The following is a 24,357-nucleotide window of genomic DNA, read 5'->3' on the forward strand; positions in this document are numbered from 1 at the left end:
GGTTCAAATTAAATAAGTTTTTGGGGAAAAATTTCATTTGTGTTACAAGCTTTTGTCCGCTGACTGTAGTTTTCTTTCCACAGGCATTGCTTATCGAAACAATTCTACAAACCCCAAACACAATTAGGTTGCGTTGTTTTATAACAGAGTTCCTATGTCCACCTCTTGTCTCCATCATCAGATCAGCTCGATAGTACCATAATATTGTATTGTCACCCGACTTACCTACATATGTCTGCAAATTTTCAGATTCATTGGAAGTCGGAAAGTGGGCCAAATCTTGAAAGTTTCGCCCACTTAGTCAAGGTATTAAATATCGGCACGGACAAAGTGCCAAAAATATGTATGCATCACCTTATTGCCCATACATTAAGTTAGTGTGGACATATTTTTGGTACTTTGTTTGTGTCGATACTTAATACCTTGATTGTACATTGCAAGTTAAATAAAAGCTTGTAATAAAATAGGTTTTTTTTAAATCTAATCATAGACAGAGTACTTCACTCTGTCAATAACGCCTACGTTCTATGCTACTCTAGCGCTACTCTGGAGAGATTTGGAACTATTATACCTGACGGCTGCTGGATAGTTTTGCCATAGTCCTGTCTATGGAGATTGTATTTCTTATATCTACCTTCCATAATACAGATTGCGTGACGTGTGCGTCTTCATTTCAGCGCACGTGCACGTGCAGCCGGTGTGCTCTGGCCTTAAAGGTCTGCTATTTAAATATGAAACGTGTTATGAAAGTTAGAAAACCTATTTTTGGTCTGATATAATTATGGCTTGACTTTCAATTAAACGTTGTCAAACCACAAATTGGTAATTTGGTAACATTTTCATAAATACTCATAATAATTAAAAGAGAAGCATTTCGTAAGCGACACTTATATAAAATGCTCTGATTGTAGTATTTAGATTGAGGTTCTACCTAGTTCCTGTTGGTGCGTGAGTAAAGTACAACGTTTCTCACCGAACGGGCGGAGTCGGGCCGTCGGTGGGAATCGTTCTCTTGAGCGTTCCAGTGCGTTACGCCATTTTTTAACACACTTCCCGTAAAGCTTATAAGCCGATGTTTGGCATGATAACGTTTGACAACATAGCTTTTAATTCAACTATTTATATAACAGATTTCTACAGGTTATTAAGGTAAAGTAAAAGATGTTTGTCAACGTGAAGCGTATGGTAGCTACGCTTCACGTTGACAAAAATCTTTTATGGAAAGCCCCAGGATACTGTTTTTTTAACGTTTACTGTGAAGGGCCATTTTGCTCCCAGGGCGTATTTACTCGCACTTGTTGAATAGTGCCGGAAATAAACCTCTGCTACAAAGAAACAGCTCTAATGACTTTCCTGTCTCGTCCCGTTTGCAAAACAACACATTTTCTTAAGTAATAATATTACGTCACGTGAGATCTTTTAGTTCGAAGAAAGCGGCAAAGTAAGACTTTCTTGAGATAGATAATTGAAAAAGGGAAAAAGCCACGCGTAATAGCAAGGAAAAGTGTGTTCACTTCACGACAATAATATAATAACTTTTTTCTCCAATATGCTTGGAAATATTCACCTTATTGTAGCAAAAATAGTACAGGAAGTTCTTCATTATGTTTTAGCGGACGGAAAGTTATTACTATATTCTTTTTACTTTTTAAAAACATGCATCAACTAAGAAAAATGCAAATAGCCAATTAATGTAGCCGCGGGCTGTGTCTACACGACCCGGTCAGCATCATTTCAAGCTATAGGATAGAGTGAGATAGTAAGATAAACGACTCTTATAAGGCCGTTGAGTATGAGCGTGCGAATTAAACAGTATAGGATCAAAGACTATATTATAACTTCTATATATATATATTTTAATCTCATACGTGCAGATACAGCTTATATTGCACAGTAATATCGAATGAACGAATATTGAATGGTAATGAATGGTAAAAAAACTTGTGCATTAACTTTTTAAGAATAATTAAAGAGGGAAAATATTTTTAATGTTTTTGATGTGAAGGTGCAATTTGAGTATTGGTTGATTAAATAAATTATGTTTATTTTACCTTATTTTCTCGCATGTTTGGAGAAAAGCATTATATATGCCTCGGCAAGCAATTCGTGAATTCGTCTTCTTTGTCGGACACCGCTTCGGGTCAGCCGACAAGATCGAAACTTATCCACGAATTGCCCTTTCCCGGGATTTGCAATAATGTACTATTGATGATATAAACAAACAATAAGGTTACCTAAAGGTCGTCATTGAAGCGACAAAAGTAAAAATTCAACTCATAGATTACAAGTACTTGTAGGGAACAACTTGCGATCCTCGAATGCCCCTTAAACTTAAGGGGAAAATCTACAGGACAATCGTGAGACCTGTTGTAATGTATGGATCAGAATGATGGGCGAAGAAAGTGACGGATGAAAGAAGAGTACACGCAGCGGAAATGAGAATGTTGAGATGGATGTGTGGAGCGACGAGAAAGGATCGGATTAAGAATGAGTATATAAGGGGAAGTTTGAAAGTAGCACCGGTAGCGGAGAAGGTAAGGAGTGGTAGGTTAGCGTGGTATGGGCATTTAATGAGGAGGGATTAATGCCATATAGGCAAAATAATGTTAGGAATGAATGTTGATGGACGGAGAGCGGATGGTAGACCCAAAAAAAAACGATGGATGGATTGTGTGAAAGAGGATATGAGAAAGAAAGGAGTGAGTGCTGAAGTGATGAAAGATAGAGGAGAATAGAAGAGTAGAACATGTTGTGCCGACCCCACATAACGTGGGATAAGGGCAGGAGGAAGAAGATGGACATTATCAGAGGGTTCGAGGTTACCATAGATTCTGCACATAGCATTTTTGTGTAAAGCAGTGTGGCTCCGGTTCCCGCAGTACATCGCGTGTGGCTTAGGCACCCGTATGGAATGTGGCAGGCAACGCAAGCCATCATGAAACGTACAGTAGACGAGATGTACTGGTGTGGCCTGGCCTTTGGTATAACGCCCTATTTAGACAATTATTCGATACAAAGTACAATGAATTCGGTCGATCGACCTAATACCACAATGTAATGCTAATAGGAAATATTACACGAAACTGCGTAGGGGGCGCCACTACCACAGTCCATCACAGATGAGAGTCTACCGTGAAACAAGAAAATCAAAATTTCGTTATCTAAACTCTCTATCACATAATATTCGAGCGATGAAGAGGCAGAAAACTAAATTTCGATTTTCGCTCTCCCCGGTAGGCCCTTTGTAAACAAACCGTCTTGAGCATCAATGTCATATTTTATTCTCTGTAAAAAAATATCAAAAAACAGTTTAAGGCACAGTATGTATAAGTTACTTCATGGTTTATGAAAGGTGCTAGTGCTGCCCTCTGGTAACATTGCAGTAATACTCCCTATTGCATGCAAGTTCTTGAACCGTCAAGAGCGCAACCGCTAACCCGGGCGACAAAACGCTTGAAGCTGACGCCTACCCTACCGCCATACTTTTGTCCACATAAGAATTTGGGGCCCTTTTGAAAAGAAAAGAAAGCGAATTAAACTAACATTTTTCTACTATGATTTTTTATTATGGGTGGTCAAATGTAATGTTACTGTCTGTCCTTCGGGGCTTCCTGAGGATGGGGGCCCTGGGCACGGGCCCCGTGTATTATGATAAAGACGGTATTGCTTGTACCGATGTATGACGGTTGGCGTCATTGTCAAGCATGCATGCAAATAGCGTGTGTCTCGTGGTCGATCTGTTACGTGCAAAAAATCCAAAAACTGTTGCGGTTACAGTTTTGCACAATACCTTATTTATTTGAAAAATAAATAAAATATTAACAGGTAATTACTCTGTTTAGTATTAATATATATAAGGTATACATGGTGAGTTACTCACAATAGACTTAACTACTAAGTCTATTGTGTCTACATACAAAGTATTAAACGTAAAGTATCAGAACTTTTCCAAGTCCATTGCCGGTAGAGTTGGGAACTCTAATTAGAACAAGTTGGCAAGAAGTTGAATCGTCCCCTCTCAGTTTCAAGTTCATTAAAAAACTACTAATAGCGCTTACTAAGTAACTTTTGAGGTTAACTAAGGTTTTAACAACAAAATACAGTAGGTAGTCTCAAAAATGGCAGTTTTTTATTTGTGACACTTGCTGTGAATCTACTCAGAATATCGTTATTTTCTATTCATTTCTTCCATTCTAACGAGAAAAAGAATAGTTATTTGTGTCCCACGGGAGGAAAAGTAGGAAATTGCGTGCCGCGTGTAAAATTGTGACCCGAGCCGAAGGCGAGGGTGGCAAACATGCGGGATGGAATGTCCTACGTTTCCTCCCGTGGTGCACATACCATTTTTCTGCTCGGCGGTGGCGGAAAGCAGCAACTTCGTTTAGCGCAGCGGGAGCAAAGTTGACGCTTTCCGCCCGGAGGGCAGAAAATGATATTAATATATATCTACAATATGGATATATGATTCTACGTTATGGAGTTTTGGTAACACAGGAAACATATAGGCGCGATAATATGACGTCGAGTTGCAGAAACCAAGCCCGCGAATATCTATATCCTTCTTCTTTTTTTACAATATGGCCTCCATCAAATATATGATGATTTTGCCAATGTCAAGTGTCCTTGTAATAACTTTGAAGTGTGCTCGCAGAACATTAATGAGCAAAATACAAAAAACTGTTCTCGAGACGTCTCCGCCATCTTGAATCTCAACGACAACCATCTATAACCTACATGCCACAAAAATGAAATCTAGTAAATATGTCTATAAACATCCATGAGTGACTCATTTTTATAGATCTTTAGCGTACTAAAAACTTTAGGTTGTAAAACGATGCATACTAAAGTTTATGTCAGATATAAATGGTATCTTGTTACAATTTCAGATTTCATGCGTAAAATTATTATGTGCAAAGGCATTTTTACTTTCGCCAGAGCCGACACCGACAATAAAGATTTCTTTTTCCATTTTTCGCTCAAGGGCGAAAGTGGTATAATATACACCGTGAGTGCAATAACGCAATAATCCTTAACAATATTATCTTTCGATGCCTTTATGGAGTAACAAAATATATTAATGGGTTAAATAAAATAAATAAATATTATAGGACATAATTACACAAATTTACTAAGCCTCACAGTAAGTGAAACAATTTAGACAACTTAGAAAACTCCTTGTGAAAACATGAAAGATAACCTTGAAACGAAACGTGCCAGAGGAAAACGAATGGTAACACTGCAATCAATCGAATTAAGAATCAACATGGAAATATTCAGATGAATATAGGTAATGCTTTTAATATAACGTAAACATTAAATTACTAAACATCAAAAAACTTACTTTTAATTCTTAAAACACCTTTCATCCTCTTACACAACCTCACAGCGCGTGGAGCGCGTTTTTATTCTACTGAATGAAAGTGAGGGGGGCGCCACCGGCTACCACCTGAGGGCATCGAAGCGATGTTTTGACGAATGGCTAAGCCTACAGAGCAATAGGGTTGTTTCCAATTTTTTGAAACGCTCGTATTACGTTCTATATTAACTAAAAGTTGCCCTAAAATTCAACTTTTATACTAAAAACGGCTTTAAATATGTTAAATTAACAAAATATATTTTGACAGATACTTTCGCGCCCAAAACGCACTTTGAAAATTGTGTGATGTCACAGTTTACGGTTTGACACTACATACGCCGTAGAAGATACGAACTGTCAACTGACATTTGTCATTTGTCGTCTATCGCCTAACTGTCAACAGTGTCAATCCGAGAGTTGTGACGTCATCAGAATGTTCAATGACGTTTGGTCACATGACGTGTGCCAAAAGGTATTTTAAATTCAATATTTACAAAAATATGGTTATTACAGGTCCCCTAAAAGTAGTTTAACATGTTCTTATAATCCAAAAGAATTTATTAGGATACAATTCTGCCCTAAGATATGTAGATGGAAACAACCCTATTGTTACTTTCGACCTGTTGTTACATTTGTCCCCGCTCTCCCCTATATAAATATATGTAACCCGTCTGAAAATCCCCGCCTCAATTTGTTTTCGGTCCTTAATAAATGGAAAACTAATGGTTTGTTAAATTCACGTCTATTAGTATTCATTTAGTGGCCATGAGCGGAAATGGTTTCATGTTCTCTTAGCCTCCCAGACACGCTTTTAGTTTGGGGCATAGACTACCATTTAAAGACTCCACTTATGAAGAATTTAATAACAAGTAATATTCTGTTAATCACACTTGCTTGTAAACAGAGAGAGATGAAATGAGTTATATTATGCCCACGGGCGTAATAGATTTTTTTAATTTCATTGTGCTCGTGGGGATATTTTTTAATTATGTCGGCTTCGGGCTTAATTAACACTTCTTCATAAATTCTTGTTATAATAATCATTTCATAGGAACTTGGGGTTCGCTTGATAACTAATCCCTAGAATTGGCGTTGGCGCTAAGTTTTTACGAAAGTGACCCAGACCTACCCAAAGGGTAAACTAGGCCTTGTTGGGATTAGTCAGGTTTCCTCACGATGTTTTCCTTCATCGAGAAGCGACTGGTAAATGTCAAATGATATTTCGTACATAAATTCCAAAAAACTCATTGGTTTGAACCCGCGACCTCCGGAAGAGTCACACGCTCTTAGTGCTAGGCCACCAGCGCTTTCTTTCATAAATTCATGTTAACCGCCCTTAATACGCAATATACTATTATTGTGCACCACATATTGAAAAAGAGTAGACAAAAAAGGACATAAATTATAATTAGGTAACAACAGGCGGTCTTATCGCTAAAAAGCGATCTCTTCCAGACAACCTAAGTCTGCGGTCACCACGTAGGCTTTTTAACTTTTAACTTATTACCTCGGGTGACCTCGATTTTACGTATACATATACTCCGCCTAATAGACAAGTGATCTGTGATTTTGGGCAGACTTACTTAATCAAACTGTTAGACAACGGTTTGTTTGACAACGGTAAGGATAAGTAGTTTCATTTTTAAAGTTATTTTGTACCAAAGTTATTTATTTATTCTCTGTAACTGTAAAAGTGTTAACTACAGGAATTTTTATTAGGCGTACCTACTAGACAAAAAAATAATTATACTTTCAGCATATTCATAAGAGATTATGATTAGGTGGGATTTTATCTACAATATAAAAATGTGGGTGATTTATAGGAAAAGCAACCATATAAAAAAAAAAATTGTTACAGATATGGACGAGAAGACGAAGAGGTGATGGGCCTGAAGTTCTGCAACGAGGCCATCATGAGCCTCGCGCAAGTGTGGCCCCTGAACTGCAACCACCAGAGGGAACCAAGCACGGCTTTACAGGTACTAAAGTAAACTACATATTATAATACATAAAGACATGTTGTCTTAATGTTTAGGGTTCCGTAGTCAACTAGATAATTATTATTCTCAATTTCAATGACGTATGTGAAGAAGAACTTTTAAGATTCGCCCAGAGTTACATGAAGAGTTAAGAGTTAAGTTAAGGGTCTTTTACCCAAATAAGCACAGTAAGTACCTTTTGTAAGTTTTACAAATTCACATCAAACAACCCACAATTTTAAAAGTTATTAAATGAGTTGGGTTGAAAATGCTTGGCTTTAAATGTTTCGCCGTTTCATATTTAATTTTCTTAGCAAACGTAAAATTGCAGAGAGGGCTAAATCGTAAATTTTTCCCGCTCTGTGAATCCATCAAGCGTGAATTTGAATTTCAATTACCTACCATTCCGTAGATTTTATAGACAGTACAAATATTTTAGAAATATTTAGACGGTTCCCGGCGATAGAAACAGGTCAGAATTATTTCGTTACTACATTTTAACAGTTTGATTATTAAATCAGAAATAAAATGTAATTATTGCACAGTACCAACCGAACCTAAATATCTTGTATGATAGCAGAATTGATTTGCGAATTGAATCTGCTATCATACCTACAAGATATTTAGGTTCGGTAGGTACTGTGATCCTAAAAGAAATGGTTCATCGGGAAAAAAAGTAAGGTTAGCTTAGTACTGCAATTTTTGCTAAATCGAGCTGCAATCAGAAAAGAGATTTGAGTTTGGTTAGTATCTCACTGCAAAATTTGAAAAAGATTCCCAAAAAAACTCATTAAAAAAGAGGTTTAAAAGAGAAAATGAAAATTTGAACTGTTGGAGCCGCTAGTTTAGGAAACGATTATTTAAGTACGTTACCAGTTTTTGAATAAATACTAATAGTTACGTCGTAATCTTGAATGAAAAAGGAAGCATTTTACAAAATACGCTCGTCTGTAGGAATAAGGACTCTTAATGGTGCAGAAATGGTGTAATTATTGATCAGTCAGTGTTGAAACTCTAGGTCCATGGGGTCCCAGCGCGCACAATTTTTTTGCAGAAATCGCGAAGCGTCTGGTTCAATACGTAACTGGTGACGTGGACCGAAGAGCTATGCCGCCATCCACGGTACAATGCCTCAAGGGTCTATTTTAGCTAGTTACTAAGTATCTTAATATCATTTTTGATCTGTGTCATAAAATAATCACAGATCTACAAAGTAGAAGATTGCTTGTCAAATATCAAAAGTGCGACTGTCAAAGTTTGTTCCTCAATGAAGCCAAACGGCTGCTCTACGTTACATCACCAGTGACAAAACAGCTGGCAGCTTCCTCGCTCAACACAATGTCATAGCACTGCAATTCAGCGGGGAAATACTGCCAGCATCCCCGGCACTATGCACCAGGGGCCAACTTTCGAAATTACTTTTAGTTTTATAGAATTTTTAATGAAGTTAATTTTAATATATTTACATAGTTTAGCTACTAAGTTTGGGTTATATGTTTGTTTATTAAAATATGTGACCGCGGCCGGCAAAACGACCTACTTTGTCGCTTGCCATAAGGACGCCTTGTCAGGTTATTCGTATAATGATACATGCAAACCTCGTTCTTATGGCAAGCGACAAAGTGGGAGGATTTGCCGACCGCGTTTCACATGTGAAGAAATATGTCAATAAGTATGTATAAAAATTAATGTAATAGTTTTGTCACGAATTTATTCCGGTAGGAAATCGTTATGATTGTACTTAACCCTCGCTGAATAATGCTTTACTCCACTATAAAAGGTCCTTTATTTGTTGCATTTTCTCACGGATCTCTAAACATCTCGCCAACTTCTGTTATGGTTCATTTATAGGACATGGTCAATCTGATATCGACCTTAATATTAAGGCGACAAGGTTTGAATCCGTCCGTGAACAGAATGCCATTGTGCTAGGAGTTGACGTAGCAAAACTCTTAGAGAGTGTTTATTGTGCAGTAAAAGTGGGAAAATATAAACATTTTAGTACAGACGAGGAAAAATAGCTTGAAAAGACCGCCAGGCTAATTCAAACGGGCACCTGAACTGAAGCGCTGGTGCCCTAGCGGTAAGAGGAAACGCTGGTGGCCTAGCGGTAAGAGCATACGATATGCAATCCGGAGGTCGCGGCTTCAATCCCCGCCTCGTACCAATGAGTTTTTCGTAACTTATGTACGAGATATCATTTAATATTTACCAGTTGCTTTTCGGTGACGGAAAACATCGTGAAGAAACCAGACTAATCCCAATGCCTAGTTTACCCTCTGGGTTGGAAGGTCAGATGGCAGTCTTCTAGGAGTTAGTTGGCAAGCGGCGCCAGGCTCCCATGAGCCTGGGAAAAATTCCGGGACAACGCGAGGAAGGAGAAAAAAAACCTAACATCAAACCGATATTTGAATTTTAATGGATTAGGCAGTTAGGGCTTGTGCACAAATCACGCGAAGTTTGATTGGAGGGAAAAATCATGACGGATCACGTTGGGAGTGGGGGGGGTATAAGGATATCTTACGTGTATTTTTCTACAGTGAATGAAACTAAGAAAAAATATCTACCACATGACTAGATCATTTTTTTCGGTTTCGTTAAACATAATCTACACTTCGCGCTTCAAAATAGGCTGACTATTTTACGAAATTATGAGCAAATTTTGAAAAATAAACAATATTATGCATTAAGTCAGCCCTTTGTACCTGCATGTATTGTGCAATAAAGATTAAGTAAATAAATAAATATTTACTATATACAATACTGTTTATCTTAATATACGGTAGAATGAAAAAATGACAAAATAATACATATGACATGAGGTTATGTGGGGGACGGGGGGTACCCAAGATCCACACCAAATATCACCAAGGGGGAGGGGGTCAAAAAGTAGCCGAAAAAACCTCGCGTGATTTGTGCACAAGCTGTCTTTCGCGCGGGCGTCTAGGCGACTAGGTTGATTTATGTAACAATGCCCCATAGTACTTATGTATTTTATTTATAATTTACTTAGAAAGAGAAGAGAGAGAAATTCCAGAATGCCAGCTCTGATGGATGTAGTCCACAAAACACGCTTGTTCAGTTTTCAATAGTGAGTAGTACAATTGTTGCCATTTCAATGCGTTCTTGCGATCCTTGCTTTGCAATCTCACTTTCATTCTATGAGTTTGTATTCTATGAAAATTCTATACTATGAATAGAATATAGAATTTACTTTGCTGCTTATGAGCGGATGGGCTTTAGGGCTCAAGCTAAGGTATTGTCCTGAGTGTCTGTGAGAACTTCGCTCACCTGTAGACTAATCTCAGGAAAACACTATATATATTTAAACACTTTAATTACTATTACATAACACAATAAATAAATCTCAATACAAAAATCAGCCTCCGCTGACAATTATAATTTTTGCTCGACAGAGAACCATCACATTCCATTCAAACATCCCTCAAGATTCAAACCAGCCAGTCTGTCAACAATTGTCCAATCCTCTTTGCTCTAACACTCCTCCTCAATTGTTTTCCCTCAGACATTCTATCCTCATCCAAACTCTCCTGGTTCCTTTTACTCTCACTAACGAACAGCCTTCAACACACACCCATCTCTCTACGACAAAACTCATGCTTCTCTCTAACAACGGCTTTTGTCAAGACATCAGCAACCATTCGCTTCGTTTCTAAGTATGCCAGCGAAATTGCACCATTTTCGATTGCTTCTCTTATAAAATGGTGTGAGAACTTCGCTCACCTGTAGACTAATCTCAGGAAAACACTATATATATTTAAACACTTTAATTACTATTACATAACACAATAAATAAATCTCAATACAAAAATCAGCCTCCGCTGACAATTATAATTTTTGCTCGACAGAGAACCGTCACATTCCATTCAAACATCCCTCAAGATTCAAACCAGCCAGTCTGTCAACAATTGTCCAATCCTCTTTGCTCTAACACTCCTCCTCAATTGTTTTCCCTCAGACATTCTATCCTCATCCAAACTCTCCTGGTTCCTTTCACTCTCACTAACGAACAGCCTTCAACACACACCCATCTCTCTACGACAAAACTCATGCTTCTCTCTAACAACGGCTTTTGTCAAGACATCAGCAACCATTCGCTTCGTTTCTAAGTATGCCAGCGAAATTGCACCATTTTCGATTGCTTCTCTTATAAAATGGTGTGAGAACTTCGCTCACCTGTAGACTAATCTCAGGAAAACACTATATATATTTAAACACTTTAATTACTATTACATAACACAATAAATAAATCTCAATACAAAAATCAGCCTCCGCTGACAAATATAATTTTTGCTCGACAGAGAACCGTCACATTCCATTCAAACATCCCTCAAGTCCTGTCAACAATTGTCCAATCCTCTTTGCTCTAACAGTGTCAGGCCGCTAAAACGTGACTCAATTAAATTAGCGAACCGTAAGAAAACATAATTTATAAAAGAACAGACACATAAATCAATACAATATATTGTATATAGCTATATCTAACTACATACTAGTATAAAAAAGAAAACGATGTATTAATATACACGATGTGTCCTTACAGGGCGTCTCTTGAACTAACCACATATTTTGTACAGTCACGTCTGAAAATATCGATACGAAAAATGTGCCAAAAGTATGTATACACATCCTTAATATATGGACAATAAAGTCGTGTATGCATATTTTTGGCACTTTTTTCGTATCGATATTTTCAGACGTGACCGTACCACCTTTATAACTGTTTGACAGGCAATAAATGATTCTATTCTAATACTCCGTTCTAAACATAGCGATATATTTTAAGGGGCCAACTGATTACCAGTTCCCCGGACGATATCGGCCTGTCAATGTATGTTATTCACACTGACTTACGTGTACTACGTAGGTACTAGGCAGGCTAGACTCTCGTACTCGTAGTAATTTTGATCAAATCGCGTTTATAGCATAATATACTCTTTAAATATAAGAAAAACACTACAAAAACTTACGAGGTAACGATTAATAAGGTGCGATATATATAGTGTCAAACCTTAAGGTCGGATATGGCCACGTTAAGGTTTGACACTATATATATCGCACTGTATAACAGTAGAAGTTACAAGTCCTAACATATTTGATAGTGTATTTATTTATGTAATTTATCGCAGGCACGAAAACGCCTAGGCAAAACGGCCATATTTCCGACAGTGTATGTGAATATGGCCAGGTGATGGCAGTATTAACGGTATGAACTGGACACGGAGGTAATTTCTATTTGTGAGGGAATTGAGTGATATAAATAAAATGAATTTATTTAAACAACTTGTTTTATCAAATAAAGGAACAAAAAAATCACCTCCGAACAAAAAAAATCTATCTTTAAGATATCGGCGAAGTGCTCGCAGCAGATAAAACCTTCATGACACCACTTTTAACAGCTGCTATTGCAGATATCATATCAGACTCTGCCCAATTTCCTCGGATCTGTTTTGAACCCTATCGTGGAGCCATATTCTAAAAGGAAAAAGAAAAAATAACATTGTGAAAAATCTCTACGGTTAATATGCCCATTAAGTGGCCATATCTTCAGTCATACTCATATTTTAGTTAAAAGATCAAAACCAAAAATATACTAAAAAAAGCTTGAAAATAAACATACACATATAATATAGTGATTATTAATGACTAAAAGAGAATAAATATTTAATACCCAGTAGTCAACCTGTGGCTGACCACTGGACACTGAGATCACGGAACTCCGACAGAACCCACTAGTCAGCCGCTATAATCGGATGGCTGGACACTGGGTACTTAAAGTCTGTTTATTGGTATAACGGGAGCTGATTACTGGCAAAACGACTCTTTCATTATATTTAATAAAATATTTCCAAAAGAGAAATACCATACCGTTTCATTGTTTACATAAGTTAAACTTTATTAAATTCCTGAAGAGTAAAAATAATAATAGTTCTAATTGGTCAATTGGTGAACCAATCTTGATCATATACATTTTGTTAAAAGGCTGACTACTGGCCCCTTTACTTATTAGATTTTTACATTTACAATTTTTTTTGTTACATGCGTCAGTGCCATCTCGCCAGTAGTCGGAGACGTACTAAACATTTTGTTAGAGATGCCGCCTCTGGTACTATAGGTACAGTCAAGTGCAAAAATATGTATCGAAAGAATCGTCTCATAAATATGGTACTACGCTCTTATTACACGTGAATAAGATGCTATGGGACTTATTTTTGAGTAAGATGTGTACACCCATATTTTTACACTTGACTGTACCTCAATGGTTATTCGCGACAGGCCGATATCGTCCGGCGATCTGGTAACCAGTGGGCCCCTTTAGAGTAAATACGAGTAAAAATAATCTTTGACAAAATATAAATCCAATGGAATATATTTTGAGATTAAACATAATTTATTTCTAAACACGTATTCCATGGTTACATTAATATACATAAAACACCGACTTAAAAATAGTGATTGTTAACATGTGCCTCCTACGCCTACCTAACCTAATAACCTAACCTAACCTAGGAATAATACTCGGTTCCTGGAGCATGTTTTTTATTGGAGAAAATACGAATGACATGTTGATTATGACATTTAAGACAAACAATTATTGACATGACAGAAAGTGTTAAACATCTTGTCAGTTAAATGCACATGATGATTATTTTTAAATAGATTTTGTTTTGTTGCGTAATGGAAAACATTGATAAAATATCTACGCAACTAAACAAAAAATCATATGAAAAGTTTCCCTAATTTCTATTCAAAGTCAATTGTGTCAATGTAAAGTACCAACTCTTAAAATATCGGCAACTAATTTGTAACTATACTTAGCACATATATTTTTATTGAAACTATATATTTTTTACACTATTTTGTATTCTGTCCCAAGCTCGAGCAAAAACTAGCCATTTATTAATAATTGCGACGAAGTAATACATTTTAACAACCTCGACAACCCACGCATAATTCATACACTAGGTATATAAAATTTAATATTTATTGTGGCGTAGGCCAAAATATAACCTTTCTGCGGCCCCAGACTTAATAGCGTTTCAAAGTCCTAATACTAGTACAAATTACCTCCATTGTGTAGTAGTTTTCAATAGAACACTGTCTGGAAGTCTTGAATGGTGGTTTATTTATGTTAAATAATTTATTTAAAGTAATTAGACAGTTAATTTATTGGTACAGCTACAGTTAGAGACCGTGCGGAGTGTCTGCCATCTCGTGACCTGGGGGCCTACCGCGAACCATGTTCGACGTGTCGCCTCTCTGTCGCACTTGTGAATTCGTACGTAAGCGTGACAGGGATAGGCAACACGTCGAACGTGGTTCGCGATAGGCCCTCTGAGTCGAAAGAAAAAACGATTCACGCTTCCAAGCAGGTGCTACACTAAACGCTGGCTCTATTTCGCATAGTATCGTCTGCCATCTAGTGGCTTAAATTTAATAAGTTTTTGGCAAAAAAATCATTTTTGGTACAAGCTTTTATTGCTGACTGTACTTTTTTTTCACAGACAACTAATACTCATCGAGACAATTCTAAAAACCCCAAACACAATTAGGTTGCGTTGTTTTATCACAGAGTTCCTATGGCTACCTCCTGTCTCCATCAGATCAGCTTGATGGTACCATAATATTGCATTGTCACCCGACTTACACATGTATGCAAATTTTCAGCTTCATCGGAAACCGGGAAGTGGGTCAATTTTAACTTGCAAGATTTGTCCCATACATACTAACAGCTAACAGGGCAAGTTAAATAAAAGCTTGTAAAAATGGAATCATGACTTAAGAGTCCTTATTCCTACAGACGAGCGTATTTTGTAAAATGCTTCCTTTTTCATTCAAGATTACGACGTAACTATTAGTATTTATTCAAAAACTGATAACGTACTTAAATAATCGTTTCCTAAACTAGGGGCTCCAACAGTTCAAATTTTCATTTTCTCTTTTAAACCTTTTTTTTAATGAGGTTTTTTGGGAGTCTTTTCCAAATTTTGCAGTGAGATGTGGCGTTTCGGTTCGCAATTTTGCTATAAACAAGAATCATTTGGTACATGAATGACTACAATTTGATTCAACATATCTCGTACGAGGGGCTGGAATGATTAACAATCGAAGATTCATTTGAAAAAACTGATAAAATACCTTCCGAGTTTTCTTCATTTTTTTGGCGAAAACAGGGTTTTATTATATTTTATTTCCGCAAATTGTACGCATATTTTGCTTTAAAAATAATATTATAGCAAACTGTAACTTTATGTTAACCTATAAAAAAAAAATCGTAACTGTGGGACCTACATTGCCGTAAATTTATATTTTTTTTAAACACGTATAAATCACGCAGCAGCGACGCCCCGCTCTCAGTCCGCGCGGAGCGCGCTTAGAGGACGGACCTGTTCTCGATTGTCAGGCATTCGTTGCGATCGTAATCAGCTACGGAGTTCCGAGAAGTGCTATATACTGCGATTAGAAAATCTTAATAAAAGTTCATTTTTTACAGTATGCCTAACAGACTCGCTTATTGATGGATTTTCAGTGTTACTTTTTTTTTAATACTAAGTCGGTGGCAAACAAGCATACGGCCCGCATATGTACGCCTGCAACTCCAGAGGAGTTACATGCGCGTTGCCGACCCTAACCCCCTCCCGCCCCTCGTTGAGCTCTGGCAACCTTACTCACCGGCAGGAACACAACACTATGAGTAAGGTCTAGTGTTATTTGGCTGCGATTTTCTGAAAAACGCATTTTCACTTGAAATTACGTTAGGGTTTGCATTATTATTTTTGACCCGGATGAAGTCCAAGTTCTCATGATGGAGTCAGGAGTTGGTCACCAGAACTCCTAATCTACTAATTATAATCCCATCGTGTTTGGGCTCAAAAGATTTGCCCTGACGAACACCATCGATCTAGATGAGGTCCAGGGTCTCATGATGGAGTCAGGAGTTGGTCACTAGAACTCCTAATCTACTCATTATAATTCCATCGTGTTTGGGCTCAACAGAGTTGCCCTGATGAGCACCTTCAATCTAGATGAGGTCCAGGGTCTCATGATGGAGTCAGGAGCTGGTCACCAGAACTCCTAATCTACTCATCATAACTCCATCGTGTTTGGGTTCAATAGAGTTGCCCTGACGAGCACCATCAATCTAGATGAGGTCCAGGGTCTCATGATGGAGTCAGGAGCTGGTCACCAGAACTCCTAATCAACTCATCATAACTCCATCGTGTTTGGGCTCAATAGATTTGCCCTGATGAACACCATCGATCTAGATGAGGCCCAGGGTCTCATGATGGAGTCAGGAGTTGGTCACCAGAACTCCTAAACTACTCATCATAACCTCATCGTGTTCGGGCTCAATAGATTTGCCCTGACGAGCATCATCAATCTAGATAAAGTCCAGGGTCTCATGATGGAGTCAGGAGTTGGTCACTAGAACTCCTAATCTACTCATTATAATTCCAACGTGTTTGGGCTCAAAAGATTTGCCCTGATGAGCACCATCGATCTAGATGAGGTCCAGGGTCTCATGATGGAGTCAGGAGTTGGTCACCAGAACTCCTACTCTACTCATCATAACTCCATCGTGTTTGGGCTCAATAGAGTTGCCCTGACGAGCACCTTCAATCTAGATGTGGTCCAGGGTCTCATGATGGAGTCAGGAGCTGGTCACCAGAACTCTTAATCTACTCATCATAACTCCATCGTGTTTGGGTTCAATAGAGTTGCCCTGACGAGCACCATCAATCTAGATGAGGCCCAGGGTCTCATGATGGAGTCAGGAGTTGATCACCAGAACTCCTAATCTACTCATCATAACCTCATCGTGTTCGGGCTCAATAGATTTGCCCTGACGAGCATCATCAATCTAGATAAAGTCCAGGGTCTCATGATGGAGTCAGGAGTTGGTCACTAGAACTCCTAATCTACTCATTATAATTCCAACGTGTTTGGGCTCAAAAGATTTGCCCTGATGAGCACCATCGATCTAGATGAGGTCCAGGGTCTCATGATGGAGTCAGGAGTTGGTCACCAGAACTCCTAATCTACTCATCATAAATCCATCGTGTTTGGGCTCAATAGATTTGCCCTGATGAACACCATCGATCTAGATGAGGTCCAGGGTCTCATGATGGAGTCAGGAGTTGGTCACCAGAACTCCTAAACTACTCATCATAACCTCATCGTGTTTGGGCTCAATAGATTTGCCCTGACGAGCATCATCAATCTAGATAAAGTCCAGGGTCTCATGATGGAGTCAGGAGTTGGTCACTAGAACTCCTAATCTACTCATTATAATTCCAACGTGTTTGGGCTCAAAAGATTTGCCCTGACGAGCACCATCGATCTAGATGAGGTCCAGGGTCTCATGATGGAGTCAGGAGTTGGTCACCAGAACTCCTAATCTACTCATCATAACTCCATCGTGTATGGGCTCAATAGAGTTGCCCTGACGAGCACCATCAATCTAGATCAGGTCCAGGGTCTCATGATGGACTCAGGAGTTGATCACCAGAACTCCTAGTCTATTCATCATAACTCCATCGTGTTTGGGCTCAAAAGATTTGCCCTGACGAGTACCATCGATCTAGATTAAGTCGAGGGTCTCATGATGGACGCAGTAGTTGGTCACCAGAACTCCTAATCTATTCATCATAATGGTAATTTGATGGTGCTTGTCGGAGTAAATCTATTGAGCCCAAACACGATGGAGTTATGATAAATAGATTACGAGTTCTGGCGACCAACTCCTGACTCCATCATGAGACCCTGGACTTCATCTAGATCGATGGTACTCGTCAGGGCAAATCTTTTGAGCCCAAACACGATGGAATTATAATGAGTAGATTAGGAGTTCTAGTGACCAACTCCTGACTCCATCATGAGACCCTGAACATCATCTAGATTGATGGTGCTCGTGAGGGCAAATCTATTGAGCCCAAACACGATGGAGTTATGATGAGTAGATTAGGAATTATGGTGACCAACTCCTGACTCCATCATGAGACCCTGGACTTCATCTAGATCGATGGTACTCGTCAGGGCAAATCTTTTGAGCCCAAACACGGTGGAATTATAATGAGTAGATTAGGAGTTCTAGTGACCAACTCCTGACTCCATCATGAGACCCTGAACATCATCTAGATTGATGGTGCTCGTGAGGGCAAATCTATTGAGCCCAAACACGATGGAGTTATGATGAGTAGATTAGGAATTATGGTGACCAACTCCTGACTCCATCATGAGACCCTGGACTTCATCTAGATCGATGGTACTCGTCAGGGCAAATCTTTTGAGCCCAAACACGATGGAATTATAATGAGTAGATTAGGAGTTCTGGTGACCAACTCCTGACTCCATCATGAGACCCTGGACTTCATTTAGATCGATGGTACTCGTCAGGGCAAATCTATTGAGCTCGAATACGATGGAATTATAATGAGTAAATTAGGAGTTCTAGTGACCTACTCCTGACTCCATCATGAGACCCTGGACTTCATCTAGATTGATGGTGCTCATCAGGGTAAATCTATTGAGCCCAAACTCGATGGAGTTATGATGAGTAGATTAGGAGTTCTGGGGAGTTCTGGTGACCAACTCCTGACTCCGTCATGAGACCCTGGACCTCATCTAGAGCGATGGTGTTCGTCAGGGAAAATCTTTTGAGCCCAAGCACGATGGAATTATAATGAGTAGATTAGGAGTTCTGGTGACCAACTCCTGACTCCATCATAAGAACCTGGATGGACTTCATTCGGGTCAAAAATAATAATACAAACCCTAACGTGATTTCAAATAACACTGAAACTCTATAGCACTAATGTGCGCAAACGATTGGCATCTTGACTACGCAGCATGGGTGCGTAGCCACCATGCCAATCGATACGACAACGAAACACTATCTGTCTCTCTCTCGTACTAATATGCACAAACGATTGGCATCTTGGCTGGGCAGCATGGGTGCGTAGCCAACATGCCAAACGTTTACGATACGACAAGGAAACACTATCTGTCTCTCTATCGCACTAATATGCGCAATCGATTGGTTTCTTGGCTAGGTATCATGGGTGCGTAGCCAACATGCCAATCGTTTACGATACGACAACGAAACACTACTCTCTCTCTATCGCACTAATATACGCAAACGATTGGTATTTTGGCTAGGCACTAAGCAAGTGTGTGGCCAACATGCCAATCGTTTACGATACGACAACGAAACACTATCTGTCTCTCTATCGCACTAATATACTTTATTTATACCTGCAGTCATTTAGTAACTTCTTCATTTTCCATTGGTGTGAAAGAGACAGAATAAAGAGCAAGGGTTATAGTACACTCTGTGGTCTGTACACTTAGTAGTAGTGTACATAAAAAAAAAAACTACTGTGCATATACAATAAAATAAAGAGTGCCCATATGATATCATATGACACTAAAATTAATGTTGCTTGAAATTATATTGAAAACTATCAAGATTATTCTAGTCTGCATTAAAAACGCGCGTCGCGTTGCCGGCGCTCGCGTACCGAGCGCCAACGCCATCTATCGAGCGTTATTTCGTGAAATCGGAGAACGCTCCAAGGATTAAGGGCTCTTAATGCTTCGCACCAATGAATGGCGGGGTCTGTGCTGCCATTTTAGTTCGCAATACGTTAGTAATTTATTCGAGTGGCGAGTATTACGTGTCTGAACACCAAAATGTTTGGTCGAGTCGAGTAGGTCAGTGATTTAGTCAAGTGAATCCATTTTATTCTATTTTTTCTGGCGGGTAAGCCTTCTCCCACCACTCTTACTAATCTACTCGACAAAATTTTTGGTAAAACACACGCGAACAACACATATAAAACATTGCAATTTCAATCGGGACGAGGGTTTGGGGATCTCATCCACTAGGAATCCAGTCATAAGTATAATTATGTAAGCGAGAACTAATATCAACAGTCGAAAAATCGAATATCGTTAGTGTTGTGTGTCGACAGAGTAACATCCCTAGTGCGCAAAATGTTCAAGTCAATGAAAAAGACCACGTGCGGGTAGTTCGAAAAACTCGCGCAGCTGGAAAATATTGATGTCAACTTAAGCCAGTTTTCTCCGACACTACGGGGGCAGACTGTTAAACAATGGGCCCCTTTAGACCAGTTTGTAAAAGCAGCCCCACACTATATATATATATTAAGGTGGTTTTACACTCTATTACACATTGAAAAATAAATCATCATTAAAATAATGTTTCGTTCGTTCGATTTGCTTTATATTCGTTGACTTTGTATCGAAATGGAAGTTAAATTGTTTGGTGTACAATTTCACAGAAAAGGCTCCGAATATCTGAGTTTGTGAATGAAATATGAACGCATATTTTTTAAATATTTTACTGTCCCAAGTGCTCAAGTATCTCAAACTCCTGCATACTCGTATATTTTTCACATATAGAGTGCAAATTGCTCGTTGATTAGGGTCGCTACGTATATTAATGTTCACTGTGCACTCAACCGGCAACGGAGCTGGTGGACGAATTCATATATTATTTATAAATGTTTTATGAATGTTGTGATATTTTTTCAGTGAAACTGTACTTAATCGTGTAACTATTTATAAGTTAACATATTAAGAAGACGTCTTAGGAGCACGATGACCAAGTAGAACAAGATCAGGCACCTATTTAACTGACAATTGACACCGACAATTTCGGCATTAAAAAAAACATTTTATTTAAACTGATACCACTAGAGTTAGATCAAGATACGAGTAAGACTGCAACGATATTGAAAGCACACGTACCTATTTTAAACATTAAATTTGTATGAATACGACATGAAATGATGACGTATAAATAACACTGGCACTTTGTGTGCTATCAAAATTGTTGCAGACTTGTCTTGGTCTAACTCGACCAGTCTATCCGGTTTATTTTGAAGATCAAATATCTTTATGCAACCCAAGGTCAACCGTTTAAACCTGGAGTTACCATGGTGACCAGTACTATTTGACACTGGGTTAACCTGTTAACCCCAGGTTTGTAGGATGGTGCAAGTAAGTCTTATAGGTAGAAACGTATGTTTGTCTTTAACCCATTTAGGTATGTGGTCAATGTCAAATTAAGTACTTTACTTATTTTGTTACTGTCCTTAGAGTATGCGAGTACCTCTCGCGTCAAATGGTGGTCTCCATGACAGCTTCATCAAGTCTCTTTTGGTTAGATTGGTTAGGTAATTTTCCCAAAATCATTATTTCCTTGTAGCGTAATTCCCAGTCGCATTTTTTCCTATTCTTAATTTACACCAGACGTATTTATTCCTAACATGATTTTTCCATTCGCATATTTTCCCATTAGACAGTTTAACTATTCTTAATTTACACTAGACGTATTTTATTCCTTGCAAAATTGTCGGTGTTGGGAGTGTTGGGATTGGGACGGTGAAAATTGAACGGTAGGTTAGGTTCGTTAGGTATCTTCAAACGGCCGAAGGCCAAACGGCACAGAATAGGAGCCCCGCGCAAGCGGGGCTCCGTCAATATTGCTAACTGTACGCAATTTGGGTGATTGTGGATAAATTGTCTAATGGGAAAATCTACGCATGGAAAAATCATGCAAGGAATAAATACGTATAGTGTAAATTAAGAATAGTTAAATTGTCTAATGGGAAAATATGCGAATGGAAAAATCATGTTAGGAATAAATACGTCTGGTGTAAATTAAGAATAGGAAAAAATGCGACTGGAAATTACGCTACAAGGAAATAATGATTTTGGGAAAATGACCTAACCAGTCTTTGGTTAATTTAAAGAATAATTACAGAAATACGTTTTTAATGTATTTTTATTACTGAAATGTAGCATTTCTAAATAAATTAATGTGCTAAACTTTGTAAATTCGTCCACAAACTTGTTACATGACAGCTTCTTCATATTACTCGTATAAGATCGTGTCATTCACGAGGGCGCGTGCCTTAACTTGTGTCATGTCAATTTGACAAATCTGCGCGTAATCGTGGATGACACGAATATCTATAGGCATCATAATTCGACGCTAAACTGCAGTCGAAAAGTTTAAGACCAAACACAGAATATGCAAATAATCAACATTTAAATGATTTTTTTTTAACGATAATACTACTTTGCAGTAGATACCTACAATCCGAAAAATTAAGCGTTAAAAAAATTATTAATCAGAATTTTATTTAAAAAGGCATATATATAATAATATTAAGTTTTTTTATTACAGTTTCTCATCGAAAAATCCTTGACGCTTTTCCACTACAGAGTAATCTTGACATACTTTCTACAAGTTTATGTAGTAGCGTGTCTTGGCTTATAGATTTCCACTTATGTTGCAGTATCTCCCATAGAGTTTTGCTGATGTCGGACCCTACAAGCGAGTTCATCCCATTAAAGCTCGATCAGGTCAACACACCTTGCTGTTCTTTACTGGCTGTGTTGCCTCTACAGATCTTTACCGAATGCTTGAGATTCTCTTCTTGCAAGACAAATGGGTTACCAATCAAACGTGTTCTTGAAAATGAAACTAAAAATTGTGTTTGGTCTTAAACTTTTTGACGGCAGTGTAATTATAAGTATCTCCTAGGTATTCATTTGTTTAATTGTTTGCAGGAGGCCCTAATGAAGCGCTTGGGCGCCCACGCATACCCCTTTCAACTGGAACTCACGCCGCTGGCGCCCCCTAGCGTGCAGCTGGTACCAGCCAAGCAGTACCACGGGGCGCCCATTGGGACCTCTTATGACGTTCGGGCTTTCATCGGTAAGTTTTACATGTGACGCATCTTTTATTTTAGATTTAGTTAACATTTAAGTACTTAATCGTTTTAACATAATATGTATAGTTGATGATTTAATTTTGGTGGCAAATTATTTTTTTATACTACGCCGATGGCAAACAAGCATACGGCCATTCTGATGGTAAGCAGTTACCGTAGCCTATGGACGCCTGCAACTCCAGAGGTGTTACATGCACGTTGCCGACCCTAACACAACGCACCCTCTTTGAGATCTGGCAACCTTACTCACCGGCAAGAACACAACACTACGAGTAAGATCTATAATTTTAGCGATCAACTTCTCTTATTAAGAATCAAAGTCTTAATAAAAGGCCGCCATTTTGAATTTCTTTTTTTTGGGATTATTAATATTATTATCTATATTAAAATCCGAAAATGCCTTTTCACCAGTGTCTGGTTTGGCAATCCAAGAAAACTCTGATTTCACGCATTTAGGACCAAATAAACAAATAAATATTATAGGGAAATTCTTACACAAATTGATCCCACAGCAAACTCAAGAAAGCTTGTGGGTACTCAGACAACGATATAGGTACATAATAATTATACAAATACTTAAATACATAGAAACATCAATGACTCAGGAACAAATACCAAAAAACAAACACACAAATACATGCCCTTACCAGGATCATCGGCTTCAATGTAATAGACTAAATCATACCCACAATAGTAGGTATTGGAATTAGTAAACAATTGAAAGACTTGAAAGAGTTTTCTAATGGCTACCGCTTTTATGCCAGATTTAACCACATGCATTCACAGGATGGCAGCATTGTTAGTTATCATTGTTACTATTTCGAAATCTAATTGAAGATTCACAATGGCAATCATATTTCACGTCAATTTTGTCTGAACAGCCACAAAGTTTCAACGCGAATTTATTCAACCGTCGATATTCAAATTCGTAAATTTGCGATTCCGATTATGTTTTACAATTTGATAAGGTTTTGATTAGATATGCTTACGAAGTAGGCGGCCCCGGGCTTGAATCCTGGTAAGGGCATTATTTGTGTGATGAACACAGATATTTGTTCCTGAGTCATGGTTATTTTCTATGTTTATAAATATGTATTTCTCTATATACGTATATATATATCGTCGCCTAGTACCCATAGTACAAGCTTTGCTTTGGGGCTAGGTCAATCTGGGTAAGATTTCCTGCAAATATATTTTTTTTAAATTGTTTATTAACGTCCTATAATATACATTT

At 38.2% G+C, this 24,357-nt stretch overlaps 2 protein-coding genes across 2 annotated transcripts in view; one reads left to right on the top strand and one right to left on the bottom strand.

Annotated features, from left to right (window-relative positions):
- Positions 1–24,357, top strand: part of LOC133524490 (phosrestin-2-like) — a 129,573-nt gene that overhangs the window by 57,707 nt on the left and 47,509 nt on the right. The window contains exons 4-5 of the mRNA XM_061860553.1: positions 7,215–7,335; positions 22,960–23,107. Of these exons, the coding sequence (XP_061716537.1) occupies positions 7,215–7,335; positions 22,960–23,107 (269 nt within the window). The remainder of the gene's footprint in view (positions 1–7,214; positions 7,336–22,959; positions 23,108–24,357) is intronic.
- LOC133524514 (estradiol 17-beta-dehydrogenase 8) overlaps positions 1–24,357 on the bottom strand; it is a 229,910-nt gene that overhangs the window by 2,778 nt on the left and 202,775 nt on the right. The gene's annotated exons all lie outside the window — the stretch shown is intronic.

The sequence above is a fragment of the Cydia pomonella genome, chromosome 1 (assembly GCF_033807575.1).
Source record: "Cydia pomonella isolate Wapato2018A chromosome 1, ilCydPomo1, whole genome shotgun sequence".
NCBI lineage: Eukaryota > Metazoa > Arthropoda > Insecta > Lepidoptera > Tortricidae > Cydia > Cydia pomonella.